The sequence below is a fragment of the Manacus candei genome, unplaced genomic scaffold (genome assembly GCF_025592945.1).
Source record: "Manacus candei isolate 608988 ecotype Guabito, Panama unplaced genomic scaffold, ASM2559294v1 h1tg000057l, whole genome shotgun sequence".
NCBI classification, from domain to species: domain Eukaryota; kingdom Metazoa; phylum Chordata; class Aves; order Passeriformes; family Pipridae; genus Manacus; species Manacus candei.
The window spans coordinates 12,808,707-12,827,963 of NW_026138105.1; the positions used below are offsets into that span (position 1 = coordinate 12,808,707).

At 49.7% G+C, this 19,257-nt stretch overlaps 1 protein-coding gene across 4 annotated transcripts; it reads left to right on the forward strand.

Moving 5' to 3' along the window:
• Positions 1-2: 2 nt before the first annotated feature.
• ASXL1 (ASXL transcriptional regulator 1) lies at positions 3-18,240 on the forward strand. Of its 4 annotated transcripts, XM_051802864.1 has the most exons (13): positions 35-160; positions 2,851-3,001; positions 4,781-4,863; positions 7,969-8,077; positions 9,137-9,257; positions 9,332-9,426; positions 9,762-9,855; positions 10,121-10,273; positions 10,672-10,835; positions 10,922-11,018; positions 11,503-11,608; positions 12,033-12,648; positions 13,396-18,240. In XM_051802864.1, the coding sequence occupies exons 3-13, from the start codon at positions 4,808-4,810 to the stop codon at positions 16,282-16,284; spliced, it is 4,500 nt and encodes a 1,499-aa protein (XP_051658824.1). In that variant the 5' UTR covers positions 35-160; positions 2,851-3,001; positions 4,781-4,807; the 3' UTR covers positions 16,285-18,240. The 4 variants fall into 4 exon arrangements, with proteins under 4 accessions (XP_051658821.1, XP_051658823.1, XP_051658822.1 ...); XM_051802861.1 differs by lacking the exon at positions 2,851-3,001 and having other exon boundaries at positions 3-160; XM_051802863.1 differs by lacking the exon at positions 2,851-3,001 and having other exon boundaries at positions 3-160; positions 9,374-9,426.
• The last annotated feature ends 1,017 nt before the right edge of the window (positions 18,241-19,257 follow it).

Below are 19,257 nucleotides of genomic sequence, written 5' to 3' on the forward strand. Positions count from 1 at the left end.
GCCCGGCCCGGCCGCCGCCCGCCCGCCCGCCCGCCCGCCTGCGCGCCCAACGGTCCGCGCCCGCCGCGCCCGCCCGCGCGGGAGGAGGAGGAGGAGGAGGATGAAGGAGATGAAGCAGAGGAGGAAGAAGGAGCGCACGTGGGCCGAGGCCGCCCGCCTGGTGAGGCCCGGGGTGGGGGCGCTCCGAGGAAGGGGCGCGGGGGCTCGGCTGGGCCCCGGGGCCTCCCCGCCGCGCCCAGCCCCTCCCCGAGTAACGGGGCCGGCGGCGCCGCCATCGCGGCCGTGGGGCCGAGCCGGGGGCCGGGGCCGCCCAGGGGGTTGCGGACGGTGCTGCCGTGCCCGACCCGGACCCGGGGCCGCCGGGGCCGGGGGTCTCCTTCCCGCTTGTTTCCCTTCCCCGGCCCGATGGGAAGGGGATGCGCCCCCGGCGCGGTGCGAGCGCGGCCCCCGGCCCGCCGGGCGGGCTCCGGAACGAGCTGCCCGCTCTCCGCCGGGGGTCCCTGCGGCCTCCACCGTCTCCCGCCGGTCCCGGCTCCCGGGATGGGCTCGGGAGGTGCCGTCCCGCAGCGGGTCGGTGTGTGCTGGGCAGGGTTGTGGGGACGGGTTGGTCCATTCTCCTCCTTTCGGATGGTTTAAGGCTCCGTGGAGCGAACCTGAGCCTCTGGAGAGAGCCCGGCCTGGAGCCCGGGCACAGCTGCTGTCAAAAGTTTCTGGTTTAATTAGCGGGGGTGCGGGTTCCCTCCCTGTGCTGGGCTGCCCCGGAGAAGCAGCTGTACGGAACATCCCTGAATCAGCCCGTATTTGGTCACTTTTGGGGGTTGGGAGACATGGCCACGAGTATGTCTTAGTCCTTTTGTCTTAGGGAATCTCCTTGTTGAGGTCTTCCAAGTTCCAAGCCCTGCCCTGCTCCAGTGGTGTCTGTGGGAATGCTGCTGTTGTTGGACTTCCCTCTGTGAAGTGTTTGACTCAGATCTGTCTTGGACCCCAGTTGTGAACTAGGAAGTGTAACAAGAAAAATAACTTCAGTTCAACAATCAGGTGCTGGTCAGAGGTTTGATTTAAGGGCTGCATGTGGAGGTGTTTAGGCTGATTGCTTGGCAGTTGGGTGGTCAGAGCTGGCTGGAGAGAGCTGGTTCTCTCCTGGTGACACAGTGACACAGATCTCTGCGGGTGCAGGAGTGCCAGTCCACGGAGTAATGGATGATCCAGCTGCCTGTAGTTGGGGTGAACAGATCCATGGTTTCCTCCCCATAGCCCTGTCAGTGGTGTTCAGTACATATATTCCTCCTGTGTAGCCCACGGACTTCTGTGGAAACAGATCTACAGGGCTTGAGGGTGGTTGTTTTCTTTGTTTTCTTCTGTTGCCGTGTGTGTGTTTTGGTTTTGCCAGCCCAGGTTATGGCTTGGAGCATATAAACATTCAGAGGAACAATGTGGGTGAGTCCAGGGAGACTCATGTCTGGTACTGAGGATGTTAAGTCTTTGTGCTCCCGAGTAAGATTTCTTTGGCTATTGGAGTGTTTTCTTACTGCTTGCCAGGAAGAAACCTAATCAGACAAGCATCTGTCTTCCAGCAACTTGCATCATCTTTTGTGTGTAAATTATAATATTTTAGACCCACGTGGCTTTGCTTGAAAAACCAAAGAAGGGCTTAGGGCAGCCTCTGTGGAACTTCACTGCAGGAGCCTGGTGGTCTGGGTTCTCCATCGTGCATTTCTCCCTGGGATCCAGGTTCTGTGAGCCAGGTGTGTCACTGCAGGTGGCAGGGATGCTTTCCTGGTAGGTGACCCCAGGGGCAGAGGCTGTGCCATGTGACCTCAAACAAAGTCAGCTCATCCAAACATCCTGAGCCCTGACAGATGAAAAAAAATCAGTATTTATAGGCTGCCCAAAGCAGCACATGAGACACTGACTTTAAAGCAGTCACCTAATATATCTCCTCAACCTCACATGATGGGGAAAGGAACTCTTCACACAGTTCCCTTCACCTGTCTTTTGGCCAGAACCTCAGGCACAGTGGGTGCATGAGGTGTCTAAGCCTCAACAGCATCTTAGAGCCATTGATGAACCAGAAATAGAACTATCTCATACTAGATTATCCACTTAGAGGGACCTACAGTTGCGTAGCTGCACTTCCAGCTTGCAGGACTGATTGTAAATCCACTAAAAATAGACCTTTATTTCACACTAGTCTTACACATGCTCCCTGTCAAAATGCTTTTAATTTCCCTCTCTGACGTGCACTGGTATATTTTGTATTCCTCTCAACGTTTCTGAGAATCACAGGCAAAAGTGCTTTTCAGGGTTGCTACTCCTACAGAACCAAAGCTCTGCACTTTCCTTAAAATAAACCTTTAAAGATTCATCTGGATGCCCAGAGCCATGGCACTATCCCACAAATGCTGTCAGAACTGGATGTCCAGTAAATTAATTGGGGAAGTGATGTAAACTTCCATAATTGGGGGCACAGGAATCCTTGGCTATAAACAGTGGAGGGGGGGAAATTCTGTGTTGGGGGTAAGGAATAGCTAACAACTAACTCTGAAGTTGTAACTCTGGGTGGGAAGGTTGACGTGGCAGTGGAAGTGTCAGGTTGGAGAAGGATGGAGGGCCAGCTCTGGAGGCCTGGGTTTGGTGCCTAAAGCTTGCAGGATCTTCTCTCTTCCAGTTCTTCCATTAAGGGCTCTGTACACTTAACACAGCTCTTGATTGGAAATTGTTCCCCTGAGTGCAGATTCTTTTATCCGTATGTAAATGCTCCTTCGTGCTCAGTTCTAGGCCGCGTATTTCGCTTGCTGTGTCTGTCACTAGAGAGAGGTTTGAATAATTCCCTGATTTTTTTTGGAACAGGCATGTTGCGTTTGGCGGATCTCGCTGGGCTCGGGAGCGATGCATTTCCCCGTGTCAGCTGTCTGCTGCCTTTGAGTGATGGGGTGACAGCTCAGGAGGGAAGCATGGAGACCTTGTGACCTGTGGAAGGAGGAAAAAGTGTGATGGAGCTGTATGGAATTAAATTAGTTTACTGTCTCTGAATATGGCTTATCACTCGCTTTGATCTTTGCTTTAAACTCTTTGTGTTTGCGTTGGGTTTCAAATCAGGTTAGTTCTCAAAGTCCCTTCCCCATCCAGGTTTTTCCCTCATTCTCAGATGCTTGTGAGCTTCAGGCATCTGCAAAATACCTGTTGGGTGGATATGATTTAAGAAATTCCTTTTATAGAATCACAGAATGGTTTGGATTGGAAGGGACCTTAAAGATCATCTCCGTTCCAACCCCTTGCAAGGCGCAGGACCACTTCCACTCCAGGTTACTCCAAGCCATGCCCAGCCTGGCCTTATCACAACATATTGTTGAGGTGCAGAACTGGAGTGTCATGGGTTGGGTTCTTCTTTACTGGTGGAGAGTGGGGATGGTTTGGAGGTGAAAATGGAGCCCTGCACAGCTTTGGGGTGTTTTTGCACGTGTCCTGTTGCCGTGGCTGCCACAGTGACTCACTTCGAGATGTCGCTGATGGAAATGGGGCGTTTGGGTCTCTCCAGTCGGTTCCTACATGAGTCAGACTGAGAGACAGCACCGTGTTGCTGACTCCTACAGCATGGGGACAGACAACGCCGCGGCATCGGGGGAATTTAGACCAGAGTTATGATAAAAAAGTTCCCGAGTGAATTGCTGCTTTTCGGGCCTGTTCCAGGCCATGTCCTGTGGCTTTTCCAGACCATGTCCTGTGCCTGTCTCACCCTGTCTTTCCTCACTCAGCCCCAGGTCTGTGAGCTCAGTGCCTTTGCATTCCGAGAGCAGCACTGTCTGCTGCTGGGGAAGGCAGGAGCCGGCGTGTGGCCGGCAGCTGTAGGGTAATCTGCTCCCAGAGAAGCAGCGTGGTTTACATCTACTGCAGCTTATTTTTGCTCATTGTTTCCTGTTTATGTGGGTAATCTTCTTATCCACAGAAATGTCCGGTCCTCTCTTTGAATCCTTGAGTTCTTGCTTCTAGACATTTCAGAGCACTTAAGTTCCACAGGCTTTAAAAGAAAATCAAGTAATAACCTCTTTAGTTCTTTGGCAATTCTATTCTTCATATAATATACGGAAGGATGATTTATTATTTATTTTGTTGCCTTTTAATATCTGATTTTCCTCATTTTGTATCAAAGGCAAGCACTCAGTCTTTTTAGTGTCTCCAGCCCTATTTTTTTTCCAAATCCTTTACTGTTATTTTGTTCTTTTCTGAATTCTGTCCTTCTCTGACATGAATTCTGACTCTTAGCTCTGGTTCCCTTCTTGGGATGGAGCAAAGATGAAATGAATGCAGTAATCCGAGGAAAGTACACTATTGGACTGTATGGCTGTGCTAAAAGTAATACTTCTAGTGGCAGAAAAATACTGGATGCTTTGTGGAGAGGTAGGAGAACACTCTACATCATTAAAGGTCAGTGACCTGATGTTCAGTTTTGAAGGTTTATGTGGCAGCAGCTTGGTCTAATGTATACTGAAGTCTACTGGACGTCTATAGTCTACAGTAAAGCTTCCCCTGGGGTCAAGGCCAAATTCTGCTGCTTTTTCTCCTCCATGTTTGTATTTCAGTTCATTAGGGACCAGATGAAGGTAAAGCCTTTTGTGATGCTCACTGGGATCTTGAGGTAGCCTGAAATTTTACTGTGTGTCTTTGCAGATGAATCAAGTTTGAAGAGGCACATTATTGGGTCTGGGCCACAGCTGATGGACTAGTGCTGGGAATGCAGAAGCCAATTCTGTAATGACACATGGTCTTTCTGTCTTTTCAGGTGCTGGAAAATTACTCTGATGCTCCCATGACCCCAAAACAGATTCTGCAGGTCATAGAGGCTGAAGGACTAAAGGAAATGAGGTTAGTATTGATGATCTTGTCTAAACCAGCATGGAGCATGGGGGAGGCAGCGTATGAAGGCTTGTGTTGCTTCGTGCAGTTCTGCCTCATCCCCAGCCCACTTGGCTTCCCTTTTTCCAGCCTGGTAATTTCAGATGACGATACAGACATTTATATACAGGTTGTGGGGTTTTTTCTTTGACGATAACTGGAAGCTGTTTGTGGATTTTTTTTTTTTTACAACACAGAGAGTCCCTTCACCCATCTATTGTGAAATAAATGCCTCTTGCAGATCAGCCCCCTGCATTGTGCTGTACTTACCACTCACTTGTGTGGTTCTCTCATGAGTAGCTCCCAGCAGTTTCTGCTATTGTGACTCAAGTTTGAGAATGGTTTAAGTTTTGTCTCCTATGATGCTTCATTTCCAGAGCAGACATTATGTTTTAGGAGACTCAAGTCAGTCTTCTTTATTTTATGTCACTACACTGGCTGCTGCTCAGATTCTCGAGCACTGAGAGAGTGCAGCTCACACGGTTGTGGCTCTTGACATTGATGCCCATCTCAAGGTGGTTTTCATATGGAAAAGAACCTGATATAGAGCCTTGGAAAGGGCAGAAGTGGGAGATTGCTTTCCTTGGTTAAGTTCCTGTGAGCTTCCATCTGTTTCCATGACAGTAGTAGAAATACAGAGTGTCTTGCAGCTCAAAGAAAGTGGGTAACTGTGATAGTCCAAATGCCTCAGTTAGTGCTGCCTGGCAAAAAAAAAAAAAGGAAGTTTGACTACCAGAGACAGAAAAAGCTGCTGCCCAGGGAGAGACTTCTGGGGAATCCAGATGCATGGGCTGTTTCTAGTCTTGCTTCCCCCTCCCCTTGTTTCTGTGGACTGTTTTCCACCCTGATGTTTGCATTTCCCGAACCTGTACTTTACCCACCTACAGAAGGTAAATTGGTTTCTCCTAAATGTTAGCTTGTTTCTGCTCCTAATTTGTGTGAAATCAGGAAACAGCTGGGGTGGTTTAAACAGTGAAAATCAGTGACATGTACAGAAGTGTTGGGTGCGGGACCTGCCCTTGTTTGGAGAGGTGCAGGACCTGTGTGTGCAACTGCATCAAATTTGGAGGTGTTGGAATGCCCACCTGCCAAGGGCTAACCAGAAGGGTGGAGAGGGACTTTTCACAGGGGCACATAGTGATAGGATAAAGGGGAGTGGCCTTAAGGTGAAGGAGGATAGATTTAGATTGGGTATGAGGAAGGAATTCTTTATTGTGAGGGTGGTGAGGCCCTGGCACAGGTTGCCCAGAGAAGCTGTGGATGCCCCAACCCTGGAAGTGTTCAATGCCAGGTTGGACGGGGCTTGGAGCAACCTGGGCTAGTGGAAGGTGTCCCTGCCCATGGCAGGGGGGTGGAATGAGATGGTCTTTAAGGTCCCTTCCCAACCCAAACCATCTTCGGATTCTATGACTCTTGTTGAGGACATCATCACTGGTTTAGATATGGGTAGTGGTTTCACAGCCATGAGTAGAATTCAGAGAGATTTTAATAAGGACTTTAATACAGTTTTGCTTCAGTCAGTCCTCTACAACTCTCACATCAGTCCTGTTACCTAAGCAGGCAGTTGCAGATCTCTGTGCACAGGCTGTCCTCTGCCAAAGGTAATGGCAGGGCTCTTCACACACAGAAATTATCCTGTGCTTTCCCAGTTTTTACAAGTGGCCTGTCACAGTGTATAAGTAAAGACCAGACTTCAGAGCATGTGTCAGGTTAAATCCCACAAAGCTAACTAATTCCTTTAAAGGTCGGTGGTTTCCCTTGGGATATCTGCTTTTCCTTCCCCGGTCATTAATTCTCTGCTGTAAGAAAAGATTGTTTTCTTCAGAGCATGATTGTTCACAGAATAAAGGCAGTGAGCCTGCCTGGTTGATCGTGCAGCCGGCTTGCTGGTGCTTGTATAGAAGCCTTTCCTGAAACTCCATTTCCTGAAGGAAATAGCTCAGTGCCTCGAGATGTTTTTCCCTCTGAATCAGTCCTGAGGTGGGGCTCCCCAGTTCAGGGGTCACGCTGCTCTGCCAGGAGGGCCACGTTCCATATGGGACACTGATGTTCCCATGAGGCTGGTGCTCGAGCCAGGACACTGGGCCCAGCACCATCCTGAGTTTAGCTACTTTAACAGAGTTTTAACTGCTTGTTTTTCTCTTGTTTCGGGGAGATCTACTTACTTTGCTGTTTTAATAGAGCTCTGTGGCTGGTGAGTGTGCTTGGAGCATCCGGTAAACACAGAGGGGAAAACACTGTCTAACAGGACACCAGGCTGGAAATTTTATTCACGTTATCTAAAAGTGATACAGGGTAACTTTGCCTGTTGCCAAGGCCTATGAAGGAATGTCCGAAACCCAAACACATTCAGGGTGCAAACAGAGCGTTCTAAGTTTTCGATTTGAGGATGATTTTCTTAGAAGTATTTTATCTCAATCCAGTTTTCGGTTTCACTTTTACTAAAAATGCAGTCAGTGCTGCTGTAATGTCTCTTCCAGATAACTTTCTGCCTGTACATGTGGGACTGAGCGGAAAACACAATATTACGTGGCACAGCAGCTCCGTTGGTGTGAGTGTAGGATGGGGCTTTAACCAGGGGGCTACATAGAACCTGTGAGTGAGTGAGTGCATCAGAGCCTTCATCTCGAGCTCTGCTTGTGCAGTTTGGTCTGTGACATGTCAGGGAGACATTCCAGTAACACGTGTGTGTGCAGTTTGTTTACGTCTTTCTACCGATGAATAAATCTGGGGTTTTTGTAAAGTCAATCCAACACTGAAGGTTTCAAGCAGAGGAGGGGAGGAAACAGGTAATAAAAGTTAGAAATGTCTACAACCAGATGAGGGCAGCTTAAAATTGGTGTCACATTTCCTGTTTGCTGCCTACGGCTTGGTGTGATGTGCTGAGTCTGATGTACAGGTCAGAATGAAAGCACTGACACTGCTCTGACTGAAGTGTCCGTCCCATAAAGTTTATGACATCACCTCTGTTCCCCTCTGTCAGCTAAATGGTGCCCTTTTAACCAGATCACTCAGGCTGTTTTCTTGATAAACCCACCTCTTAAACTGTTCCCTCTCTTCCTTCCTGTGTTCCAGTGGCACGTCTCCCCTGGCCTGCCTCAACGCCATGCTCCACTCCAATTCCCGGGGAGGGGATGGGCTCTTTTACAAACTGCCTGGACGCATCAGCCTTTTCACACTCAAGGTAAATGCTGAGCTCTGCTCCCAGCTGTGAGTTCTGCTCCTTGTGCAGGGCTGAGTGTTACCTGCCACTGAGCATCAGGGGCAGTGTGCTGCAGGTGGGACTGTCATGTGAGAGAGGGTCTGGAATTCATTATTTCCTTGGAGCTTGTACCTTTCAGTTATATTCAGCCATCTATGATAAATAACTTTAAAAAAAACCCCTATTTTTTTCTTGAATTGCACAAGCAAGATAAATCCTCTTATTGCAGTACCTGGTGTCCACTCAGGCAGCTGCTTATTGGAACAGTCCCATGCATTCCCTTGCTGCCAGCCACGCGGGAAAACAGCCAGCCAAGGAATTAAATTGGTCCAAGAGCTTGTAGCAACAAGTAAAATCTTGATAGGAAAATGCATATTTATTCTTTTGTTTGGTTGTTTTGTGTTCCACCACATTCAGTGTTATTTAGCATCAGTGTTTTCCTCAAATCTTGAGGTCTCTCTGGAACGTGTTTTTTTTAATTTTTCATTTATTGTCCCAGTAATCTTAAATATTGAAAATGTTTCTGGTCTTGGGCTTTTCTTTTGCATTGTTTTGTACTGTTGGATTCCCTGATGAGTATCAGCTTGATAGACAACAGGTATCTCAGCTGTTTCATTTCCATCTATTTTCTGTTGTTAGAAAATCTTGTTGAATCACCTTATTTTGCTGAAAATAGGTGGCATTGAAATGGCTTTGCTTGTACAAGTAGAAGAAAAATCTCCTAAGCTTAGTGTCTTAGTATTTGGCTCCTCTAATACTACCTGTTCTTTTTTAGCAAGAAAACTTACAAAAACTTTTGACAAATTATTAATCTTTTTTATTGAATTAATTATTATTAACCTGATATTTTGGGGGTGTGAGTTACTCATCTAGGAGGGCGCTATGACCTGCTTGTAGTTTAGGTGACTTCTGTTCTGTTGTGAGCCCAAATGTACTTTAAAATAATCTTTCTGCATCAAGGATTAAGGTTAAAGGCTCCCACTGGTGTAAGTCTGGGAGGGAGGGAGGGCTGTATCCACCTGAGTTGTGTTTCCCCTCTAGAAGGATGCCTTGCAGTGGTCCCGGAACCTGTCAGTGCCAGAAGGGGAGGAGCTGGAGGACACAGCAGACGCAGAAAGCTGTGGGTCCAACGAAGCCAGCACTGTGAGTGGTGACAATGATGGTAAGTGTCTGGTGGCATTAACCCTAAACTCTAGGGCCTACTCCTGTGTCTGACTGAGAGCCCATCTTTTTCAGTGTCTCTAGATGAAACCTCCTCTAACGCCTCCTGTTCCACAGAATCTCAGAGCAAGGGACCTGCTACCAGGGAGAGCTACAGAACCGCTTCCCAGGTAGGAAAATGTGGGACTAATGGGAAGAGTGAAGCCTCTCAAGGGGAGCTCTCGTTGCTGGTGGGGTGGTGTGACAGGGACTAGTTGTGCACAGGTGCCTCAGAATTGAGGGACTGTTTCCTTGGATGAGGAGTTGGCAGGATGGGGAGGGGTCATGTGCAGGAAGGCAAAGTTGAATTCTCTGCTAGTCCTGAGTATAGTGACATCTGAAGATTTGCCTAGGAGCCAGCCAGTTAGTTCTTTAACCAAAGAACATGCTGTTTAGAAGATCATTTTACTCTTCCCTAATGCCTTCAATTCCTTTGTTTTGTTTTTGGTTTCTATCTGGCCTGCAGACAAGCAAACAGAAGAAAAAGACGGGTGTGATGCTGCCTCGGGTGGTGTTAACCCCACTGAAAGTAAACGGGGCACACATGGAGTCTGCCTCGGGTGAGCATGGCTTTGGGAGGGGGTTCCTAATGGCCTCACAGATCTCTCTCAACCTCCCAGTCATCCGTGTTTGCCTGAGGATTTCTGTAACGCCTGCTGAGAATGAGTGTGACTGCAGAGAGTTGTGTGTATGTTTAACTCCATCAAAATAGTTGGGCAGTACCTCATAATAGCAGATCTGTTAGTAACAGATAATTCCTGCATGTTCAACCACTCTCCCTTTGGCTGTTCTTTGTGTGTTTTTATGAGGTTGGTTTGCTTTTAGGGTTCACAGGAAGGCATGCTGACGGAGAGAGCAGCAGCACATCCAGCAGCAGCAGCAGCTCCTTGGCCTTGTGCAAAACCAGCCTGCGCAGTAGGACAGAGATAAACAGGGATCCTCCACAGCTGCTGAGGGGCATCCGAAAGCCCACGGCTGGTATGTGCCTCTGGTTACAGGTAGAAGAATAATCGGTGATGTTGAGTCTGAGAAAGGAGCGCCAGGATCTCTTCTCTCAGGAGGCATTTGATGGTCTGAGGTTGCAAGCCAGGCTTTCCACCCTGAACATTAGTGAGACAGTTGCTTAAAAGTTTGCCTGGTCTGAAGAGAAGCATCGAGAATTGTACCTGAATATGGCAGAACTGTGACCTCATATTAAAATTCCAGATGTGTCTATTAATTACTGTGCTGGAGTCATTCTTCACACTTGCATGCTGCAGTCTTTCTCTTCTCTCTTGCTCCTTTCACTGTAGTAGTTTAAATTAATTTCCTGCCCATCAGGCTGAAATACTTATATACAACAATGTTAATTTTATTTGCCTGTCCTTTAACTCCAGGGCAAATGAAACGGAACAGGGGTGAGGATATTGACTTTGAAACCCCTGGCTCCATCCTCGTCAACACAAACCTGCGGGCGCTGATCAACTCCAGGACCTTTAACGCGCTCCCGTCGCACTTCCAGCAGCAGCTGCTTTACCTCCTGCCCGAAGTGGACAGACAGGTATGAGCACTCGGGTGTTTTCCCTTCACTGGTTGCCCCTTGAGTGTGGAACAGCTGGAGCAGACGTGTCCTGTGTGTCCTGGTAGGTCGGGGCTGACGGGCTGATGCGCCTCAGCGGCAGCGCTCTGAACAACGAGTTCTTCACCCACGCCGCGCAGAGCTGGAGAGAGCGGCTCGCTGACGGTGAGTGGCTCTGCTTTCCTGGGGAGTAGGTGCTCGTTTCACAGGATTTTTGTTTCTCTTTTGCGGTTAACAAACAGAAATTTAGTCCAGCTTTGCTGCCTATCCAACCATGTCACCCCCAACTTTTCTTCTTTCTTTTCTTTTTTTCCCCTCCCTCCTTTAAAATCAAAGATGTGATTTCTTTTGGTGCCATGGGACTTTTCAGAGCTAAGTGGTGAAGGTATAAAGTAGTGCCAGATTTATCTTTCCTTAAATGGTGGCCTGTGTCTGGTTAAACATGATTTTTTCCACACTTTCTTGAGACTGTGTGACCACCATCCTTATGGAGCTGCAGGCAGCACATGGATCCAGAGTAGGGTGGGGAGCAGGGTGGTACCAGCCTGTCCTTCATATATACAGCTGCTATACTGTTCAAACACTAGAGGCTGCATTTGCAGAATCAGTTTTGTTTGGAACTGAATTTCAGTCTCTTGCTTCCATGTAGGTGAATTCACCCACGAGATGCAAGTTCGAATCCGGCAGGAGATGGAAAAGGAAAAGAGAGTGGAGCAATGGAAAGAGAAGTTCTTTGAGGACTACTATGGACAAAAGTGAGAAATTTTACCTTGTCTATCCTGTTTTATCCATGTTTATGCAGGTGGCAGAGTGTGTTTCTGTTTGATGATACCTGAGCAGATGCAGCATAAACTCCTCGAAATATGCAAGTTGTCAGGTGAATCGTTCCAGCTGTTGCTCCGGGAAAATCCTTAGTGGAATTGACTGGGTCATAGAATTTTGTAACCTATATATTTTGTGTCCAAGACAAGTTAATGTTACTTGTTTTTCTTTGCAAATATTTACATTTTCTTATTTTTCTCATCCCCTGTGATAGCAATGTGGTGAATGTGCGGGTTCTCCCCTTGCAGGGTGAGTTAGCGAGGGTTTGATGAGTCTCTGCCCATGGTGGTGCTATTCAGTAACACTGAAATCAGGGTGGCCTTCGGGTCTGAGCTGGTTTTTGTGTTTGCCCCACAGGTTGGGCCTGAGCCAGGAAGAATCCCAGGAGCAGAATTCGGTGCAGGAAGATGCTGAGAACAGGACAGAGCTGTCTGTTAAAGAAGAAGCGAGGCTGCCCCGCGGGCCGACCACGCGGCAGAGGGACGGGCGCTTCCGGAAACGCTCCCGGGCCGACCTGCGGTGCCGGGCCAGGAGGAGCCTGTACAGACTGCGGGAACCCGAGCACACAGAAGCTCCCAAAGAGCCTGCTCCCATGGGGCCAGATTCCTCCCTCCATAAAGAACCAAAGCCTGAGACAGACCTGAAGAAAGATGATCTGACCGGCCCCTCAGCTGCAGGACTGAAGGCGGAGAGTTCTGAGCTGCACCTCTCTCCAGAGACTTCCAAATCGCACAGCAAATCGGAAGATCCGTCGCTGGCAGCTGGGAACAGAATTCCCAGTTTGCCCCAGGAGAACTCTGCTCAGGAGTCCAAGGAGCAGAAGAGGAAAAGCTTTGAGGAGGCTGCCTCCGCGTCCTTCCCCGAAAAGAAGCCCCGGCTTGAAGATCGTCAGTCCTTTCGTAACACAATTGAAAGTGTTCACCCAGAAAAGCCACAGCCTACTAAAGAGGAGCCCAAAGTCCCACCCATCCGGGTAAGAAAGAACTTTAGAGCTTCTGGGTGTCTTGGATCTGCCGTGCTCAGCAGCATCAAAACGTTACTAAAACGTCAAGTGTTGCCACCTTACGGGAAGGAGTCGAAGGGTTTCATTGGTATTGCTGGTGAAATGCCTCTGATTGCCACAGTCTGCTGTCAAATTTAGACAGGCAAAGAATGTAAAGTCATCCCAAGGTCTTTGCACAAGAGCACAGGGTAACCTTGACTTGCTCCCTTGGTTGGCATTTCTGTGGATACAGAAAGCACTTTGCCTGAGATGAGCTGATTTGTAGCAAAAGACCTTCAAATCGTGTACTTTATCTTGCGTAGTTCCTCAGTTCCTTTTTTTTTTTTTTTTTTTACAGAATCTCAGTATTCCTTCTGACTTTTTCTGTTTTGACTAGAGATATCCATTTTGATAGCTCCAGGGTGGTCATCCTGGTGTAGGGCAGAACAGTTTGATATGTCTGAAGACGTGAATGTAAATAACTTTCTTTGTACTTGCTTGTGGGCTCCAGTAAAACAATATTAGTGTGGACTGAGCTTTACAGAGCACAGAGCAGAGGTTGCAGAAACGTGCTACTTCTCTGTATAAAGTAGTTCCCTAGTTGAAATTTGAATTTTTTTTATTGAATTCTCGTGAGAGGAGTTGCGATGAGAAGAACTGTGATGAGCAGGTGCCAGTAAAAGGCATTTCACTGGAGGTGGCCGGCATTGGAACTAACCGCTCTTCCCTTTCTTTCAGATTCAACTTTCACGTATTAAACCACCCTGGGTGGTTAAAGGTCAGCCCACTTACCAGATCTGCCCCCGGATCATCCCCAGCACGGAGCCCTCCGGCCGGGGCCGCCCCGGGGCCCGGACCCTCGCAGACATTAAGGCCCGTGCTCTGCAAGCCCGAGCCCAGCGCGAAGCCGCCACCGCCGCCATCGGAGGAGGGGGTGGCCCAGGCGGGGGGAGAAGCACCGATGAAGGAGGAGGTGGAGGAGAACCCGGCAGGCGCTCCCAGCACAGGAGATCCAAGAGAGCTCATGGAAAGCGTGCGTCAGATCTACAACGAGCACAACTACAGTCGCCTGTTCCTCTGAGCAGAGGGAAGGCTGACTCTGGGGGGGCTGCTCAGGAGGCCAACGTGAATTCCTGCCTCTCTTCCAGACAAGACTGCTCTTCCTCAAAGAGCGAGGGGAGTGGCCTTCCAGGCTGTGCTGCAGGTGCTGGCTCAGGGGACGCTCAGCCCGGTGACGGGTCACCCAGGAGGCCATTCTGTGATGCTGTGACTGAGTCATCCTTGGACAATGTGACTCCTGAGAGGCCGGAGGAGAGCCCTGAGCAGCTCCTTTGTGACCCAAGGACCGAACCCCCACCTTGTGCTACGTCTCCAGAGAGCACAAAGCTGGGATGTGCAGTTCCCGTGGTGACCGGTCTGTGTTCTGGGGGGCAGGGAGCAGGGGTCAGTCCCACGGGAGACAGGGCTGTGGTGGAACTTGGAGATGTTGGTGCTCCCACCATACAGCTGGATTATCCTTCTGATGTAAAGGAAAATTCTTCCAGTTATCCTTTTCTGCCAGAGTTGTCATTGGGTGGTACAGAACGCCATGATCCAGAGACAGTGTCTAGATTTAGATTTAACAGCTCTGAAACTTTTATGGAAAAATGTGGTGCTGATAGTAATACCTCCAGAACGGGGACTGCTGGAGTGAAGAAAGTGATCCCTGTGGCGTGTGACGCTGCCCAGCTGCAGGCAGGGAAAGGCAGTGATGACAAACGGTGTAATGAGGAACAAAATGCAGAGGCTCTGGTGCAGCCCTCTGTGCACGGTGGCTTTATTTCTCAGAACAGGAGAGATACCTCTGAAAAGCTCCTACAGCCAAGGGAGAGGTGCCTCAGAACAGAACCAGGAAACGCACACCAGCCCCTGGGAGAGACGCAGGAGCTGAAGGCGAGTGGAGATGAGGAAATACAGAGTACACACAGTGAAACAACAGACACTGCTTCTGACTGGGAAGGGGACGTGGCTGATGAGAATGTGGAGGTGGAGATGTGCTTCAGAGGTGTCAGCTGTAGGGAGGTGGCTGGGAAAGGCTCTTCCTTACACAGCAGCAGTGAGAGGTGCAATGGGATTAGGTCAAAATTGTCTGTGGAGGCAGATAGTCCAGCCTGTGCTGGGGACTCCCCTGCACCCCCATCCCAGAGGTGGGCACCCCCCGTGCTGTTGCCCCAGAAGGCCGAGTGTCCGGCCAGCTCTGCTCGGCCCCTGTCCTCCATCGAGACCAACAACCCCCTGGTGATGCAGCTGCTGAAGGGGAAGCTTCCACTGGAAGAAGTTCTCCCAGTGTCTCACATCGACATCAAGCTGGAAGTTGCACAGCCCGTGCTGGAGAAGCAGTCGGAAAGCCTCTCCCTGCACTTGGACAGAGGCAGCAGTCGCTACTTCGGCAAAGAATCTTCTCCAGAGGTAGGAATAAAGACAAGTGCCCGAAGCAGGAGCGATGACATCCACTCAGTGAGATCTTCCACAGATCCCCAGGAAAAGACATGTGGATCGGCGGCAGCATTGCCTAGAGCAGAGGATCAGGCTGTTCCAGAAAAACATTCCAAGGTTGGCTCTACTTTAAGCTGCCAAGACCAACTGGCAAATGTGGCAAGTGCCTCTCCGAAGCCTGAAGATGTGGGCCCTCGGGAAAGACAGTTTTCTTCCTGTAGCTTTGAGGAGCAGAAGGAGTTGTCCAAGGTCCACCGGGTGCCACAGCACAACCCCTTAACGAGTGTCATGGCAGGTAAAAGCCCGGAGAAGGTGAACACCTCTACGGAGCCTCTGTTTTTATCTCCAGCTGTAACTGCTCTTGGACCAAACCAGACAGGAGGTGCATCAGTCAATAAAAGTTACAGTGGAGTTCAAGGCAAAAAGCTCTTTGGTTCTGGTTTTCCTTCCAACCCCAGCATGAGGCTGCATCATTCCAGGGCTTTGGATCACGGTTCAACCATGGGAACCTTGTCGCCCAGCAAACAGATTCCCTTGGACAAGGGCTGTGCACTGGGAGAAGGAATCCCAGCTGCCAGGGAGGAATGGACTTCAAAGCAGCACAGCAGCACGCCGGGAGGGATCAGAAATGAGAACGTGCTGGTGTGTGGCAGCCCAGCCAAGAGCAATGCAGAGAACAGGGGGGATGCAGCCCAGCACCCCACGGAGCTGGCTGGGCACACACAGAACGAGCCACTGGTTGTGGACTGGCCTTTCTTTAAGTTTTCAAGGGATCCAGGGAAAGGACAGAGTCACCCTTTGGAGCCTTCGTCCATCCCCTCTCAGCTCAACATCAAGCAAGCATTTTATGGGAAGCTTTCAAAGCTGCAGCTCAATTCCACCAGCTTTAATTATTCATCCAACACTCCGGCTTTCCCCCGAGGCCTTGCTGGGAGCGTGGTGCAGCTCACCCACAAAGCGAACTTTGCTGCGGGCCGGGGCACGGCCCTGGCTGTGCAGATGTTTGCTGACAGCAGCAGCGTCGAGGAGATCTCCTTCCAGTGCTCGTGCAGCCTGAAGGCCATGATCATGTGCAAAGGCTGCGGCGCCTTCTGCCACGACGACTGTATAGGACCCTCTAAGCTCTGTGTATTGTGCCTTGTGGTGAGATAATAAATTATGGCCATGGGACAGGTTGTATATTCAGTGTGTGTATTTTGATAATGACTGATCCTAACGCCTGTACACAAAAGTACACAAAGTACTCTCTCTTCATAGTAGAAACGCTGTTACACTTTGTTTTGGTGAGGAAAACGTTGACCTGCCTTCCTGTGGAGATCGACAATGCAGAGCCTGTTCCTGTTCACCGTGACACCCTGGTCTGGGTGGGCTGTGCCCCATGGGAGTGATCCTGCTGCTTCCTGCTGTCATGGAATTGCCACCTGTGCTCTGGTACCGTGCTGAGGCTGATGCCGAGGGGAGAGGCCGTTCGCTGTGGCAATCCATGGACCCTCTGTGGAGGAAATCCTTACATCCAAAGGAACTGGAAGAGGGTGTTTGCTATTTCAGGGCTGTGTGAGGTGAGGCCCTACAGTCTTCCACTCTCCCCTTCTGCCATCTCCATTTCTGGTTTGTGTGGGAAGTGCTGCTGTGCAGTGAGCGTAAGCAGAGAGCTGCCCTGCAGTGATGGTCCTGTGTGGTCTTTGGATGCTGCAGCAGACCATGGTGCCCAGGAACATGCTCTGCAGGTGGCTGTGGAGCCATGTACAGCCCACCGTGTGCCAGATGGAGCTGATGTGGAGGATGCAAGAAGAAGAGGAAAAAAAGTTCGGGGCAAGTGCCAAGCAAATGCCTTCTGCTGGCCTGCAGGAAGCTGTGTGGCTGGGGAACTGCCTGGCTGAACTCGTGGCCCAGCAGCTGTGCCTGCCTCCTTTGGCCAACTTCCACAAACTGCTGTGGAATGCTGGAGGTTCCCTGGAGCTCGGGGATGTGGGCAGTGAGCTCTGCACTGCAGCCCTGTGGTGAGGACCTGAACCCCACAGCAGCTGAGCTCCTGCAGGCATCGAGCTGTGCATCTATGTGACCATCACCTAACATTTAAAGCAGTGTTCTTTCCTCTTTTTTTTTTTAACTTTCTTTTTTTATATTTTCATTCTTGGATGTATAAAGTGAATTATTTGGCTCCTGTAAGTATCCTCTCTGCATCTGTTTGATCATATATTTATATGTTGTACACAGTACTGGCCAACTCTGTAAATGGATGTAATGTACATAGAGCATAAAGGGGTCTTTTTTTTTTTTTTTCCCCCTTGGATTTTCAGGCTCTACAGCAGTATTGCATTAAAGTGGTGTTAGTTATTGTCAGAGCCACTGTATTCTGTCTTGCCTGACGTGAGGCTCACCACAGAGGTGTCTGGGTTCCGACAGCCTCCCTGTGCCTGGGTGGACTGTGCTGTGCGGGCTCAAGGATGACCAGGTGGGATTTGCCAACCCAAGCGAGTTCACCAGTTCCTCCTCTAAGCTCTTGGTGGTTGTTGCTGCACCTGAGCTCCCAGGGAAAGGCTGTACCTGTGCTGCAGGAAGGTGAACATCCTTGTGCATCCACAGAGGGAGAGCAAAACTGCAACCCTCTTCCTCTTCGGAGCAATTCCTAATCAAGAGTGAATTGCTTCAGTGAGGGGGAGAAGCCACTGGTTTATTTAAGTGGGCAGTAGCAAGAGTTTTAGGGGGGTTATTTTCATTTTGTTTCTTCCTGTCCCTTTTCCAGCTCCATCCTACCTCCCTTCACCATGCACTTTTTTTCAGACGTGCAAGTTCCTCTTTCAGACACAAGCCTGAGGGGTGCAACAAGTTCAGTCCCCGAGATGGTTTATCCTTAATGCATCCAACAGCCTCATCCCATGGGAATGAGAGCCCAGCGCCCACGGCACCCCGGCCTGGGCAGGGCTGTGGTGTCGGGGAGGGCGAGCGGAGGTGTGGAACCTGCTTACCAAAGATGGGGGGCTGGCTCTGCCTCTTGGGGGGCCACTGCAGTGTTCAGCTTGGACTGGTCTGGGGGCAGAGCCCTCGGGGGGGGCCTGCTCGTGTCTGTCCCTTGTGCTATTGGAAAAATAAACACTGTAAAATCTGCTCGTGTGGTTTCGGTCCTTTCTTTTCTGAAATCCCCCTCTGTGGTAAGGCAATGTGGTTTTTCCTCTCCTCTTTTTTTAACTGGGGGTGTTCCAGAGCTCTGCTCGGGTCACTAATGGGGGGCTGTGTTGCTGCTTGGCTTCGTTAAATCCAGTTTTATGCACTTACAGAACACTGAAGATGGTACAGTTGCTGCAGAGATGCTGTGAGGCTCTCGGGGAACAGACACCCTGAAGGCTCTGGAAGCCACAGTGTGGCTGTGGGATGCTGTGGGGCCCCCCATGGTCACAGCCATCCCTGCCCTCCTGGGGTGATGCCTGTGGGCAGCAGCACCGAGACTGGTCCCAGGGTCACGGCAGGTCCTGCTGTTTCTGCCCTCATTGTTGAATAAATGAATCTAAAAATGTTTCTCAAGAGCATAAACACGTGATGCCAATTACAGTTTATTGAAACTACCTGAAAAATTACTTTATGGCTGTGTCCTTTCTCTTTTCTAGGCAGTAAGGAAATATCAAATTATTACATGTCTGGGTTCTCAGGGCATGGACATTCTGTGTAGTGAGCAGGGATGTCCTGACTGGGGCTGTGGGAATGCTGAGATCTGTGTGGTGATACAGTCCTGGACTTCCTCACATTTCTTAGTGCTTCCAGCACACAAGAGCAAGGGCTGGGACAGTGGGTGATCCCACACCAGCTTCTGGGGAGAAAAAAGGCTTTTTTTGTTTTTTGGTAGTTCACTGGATGGTCTGACTCTGGCAGGTTGTCTTGCACACAGCATGGTTAAAGATCCCAGATAATCTAAATAAGCTGAAAATGAGGAATGCAAAAAATGAGTAGAGTTATTACTTAGCCAAGCATTAAAACTTAATAAACAATCCTTCCCTGTTTTATTGGGGTGGGAGGTGGTGGTGTCAGGATTAGTTACCTCTGGAATAGGACGGGGTTTCAAGAATAAAACCCATTAATGTCAGGATTTCACACAGAGCAAACACACTGTTATTTTTTTTTCTCTGTGAT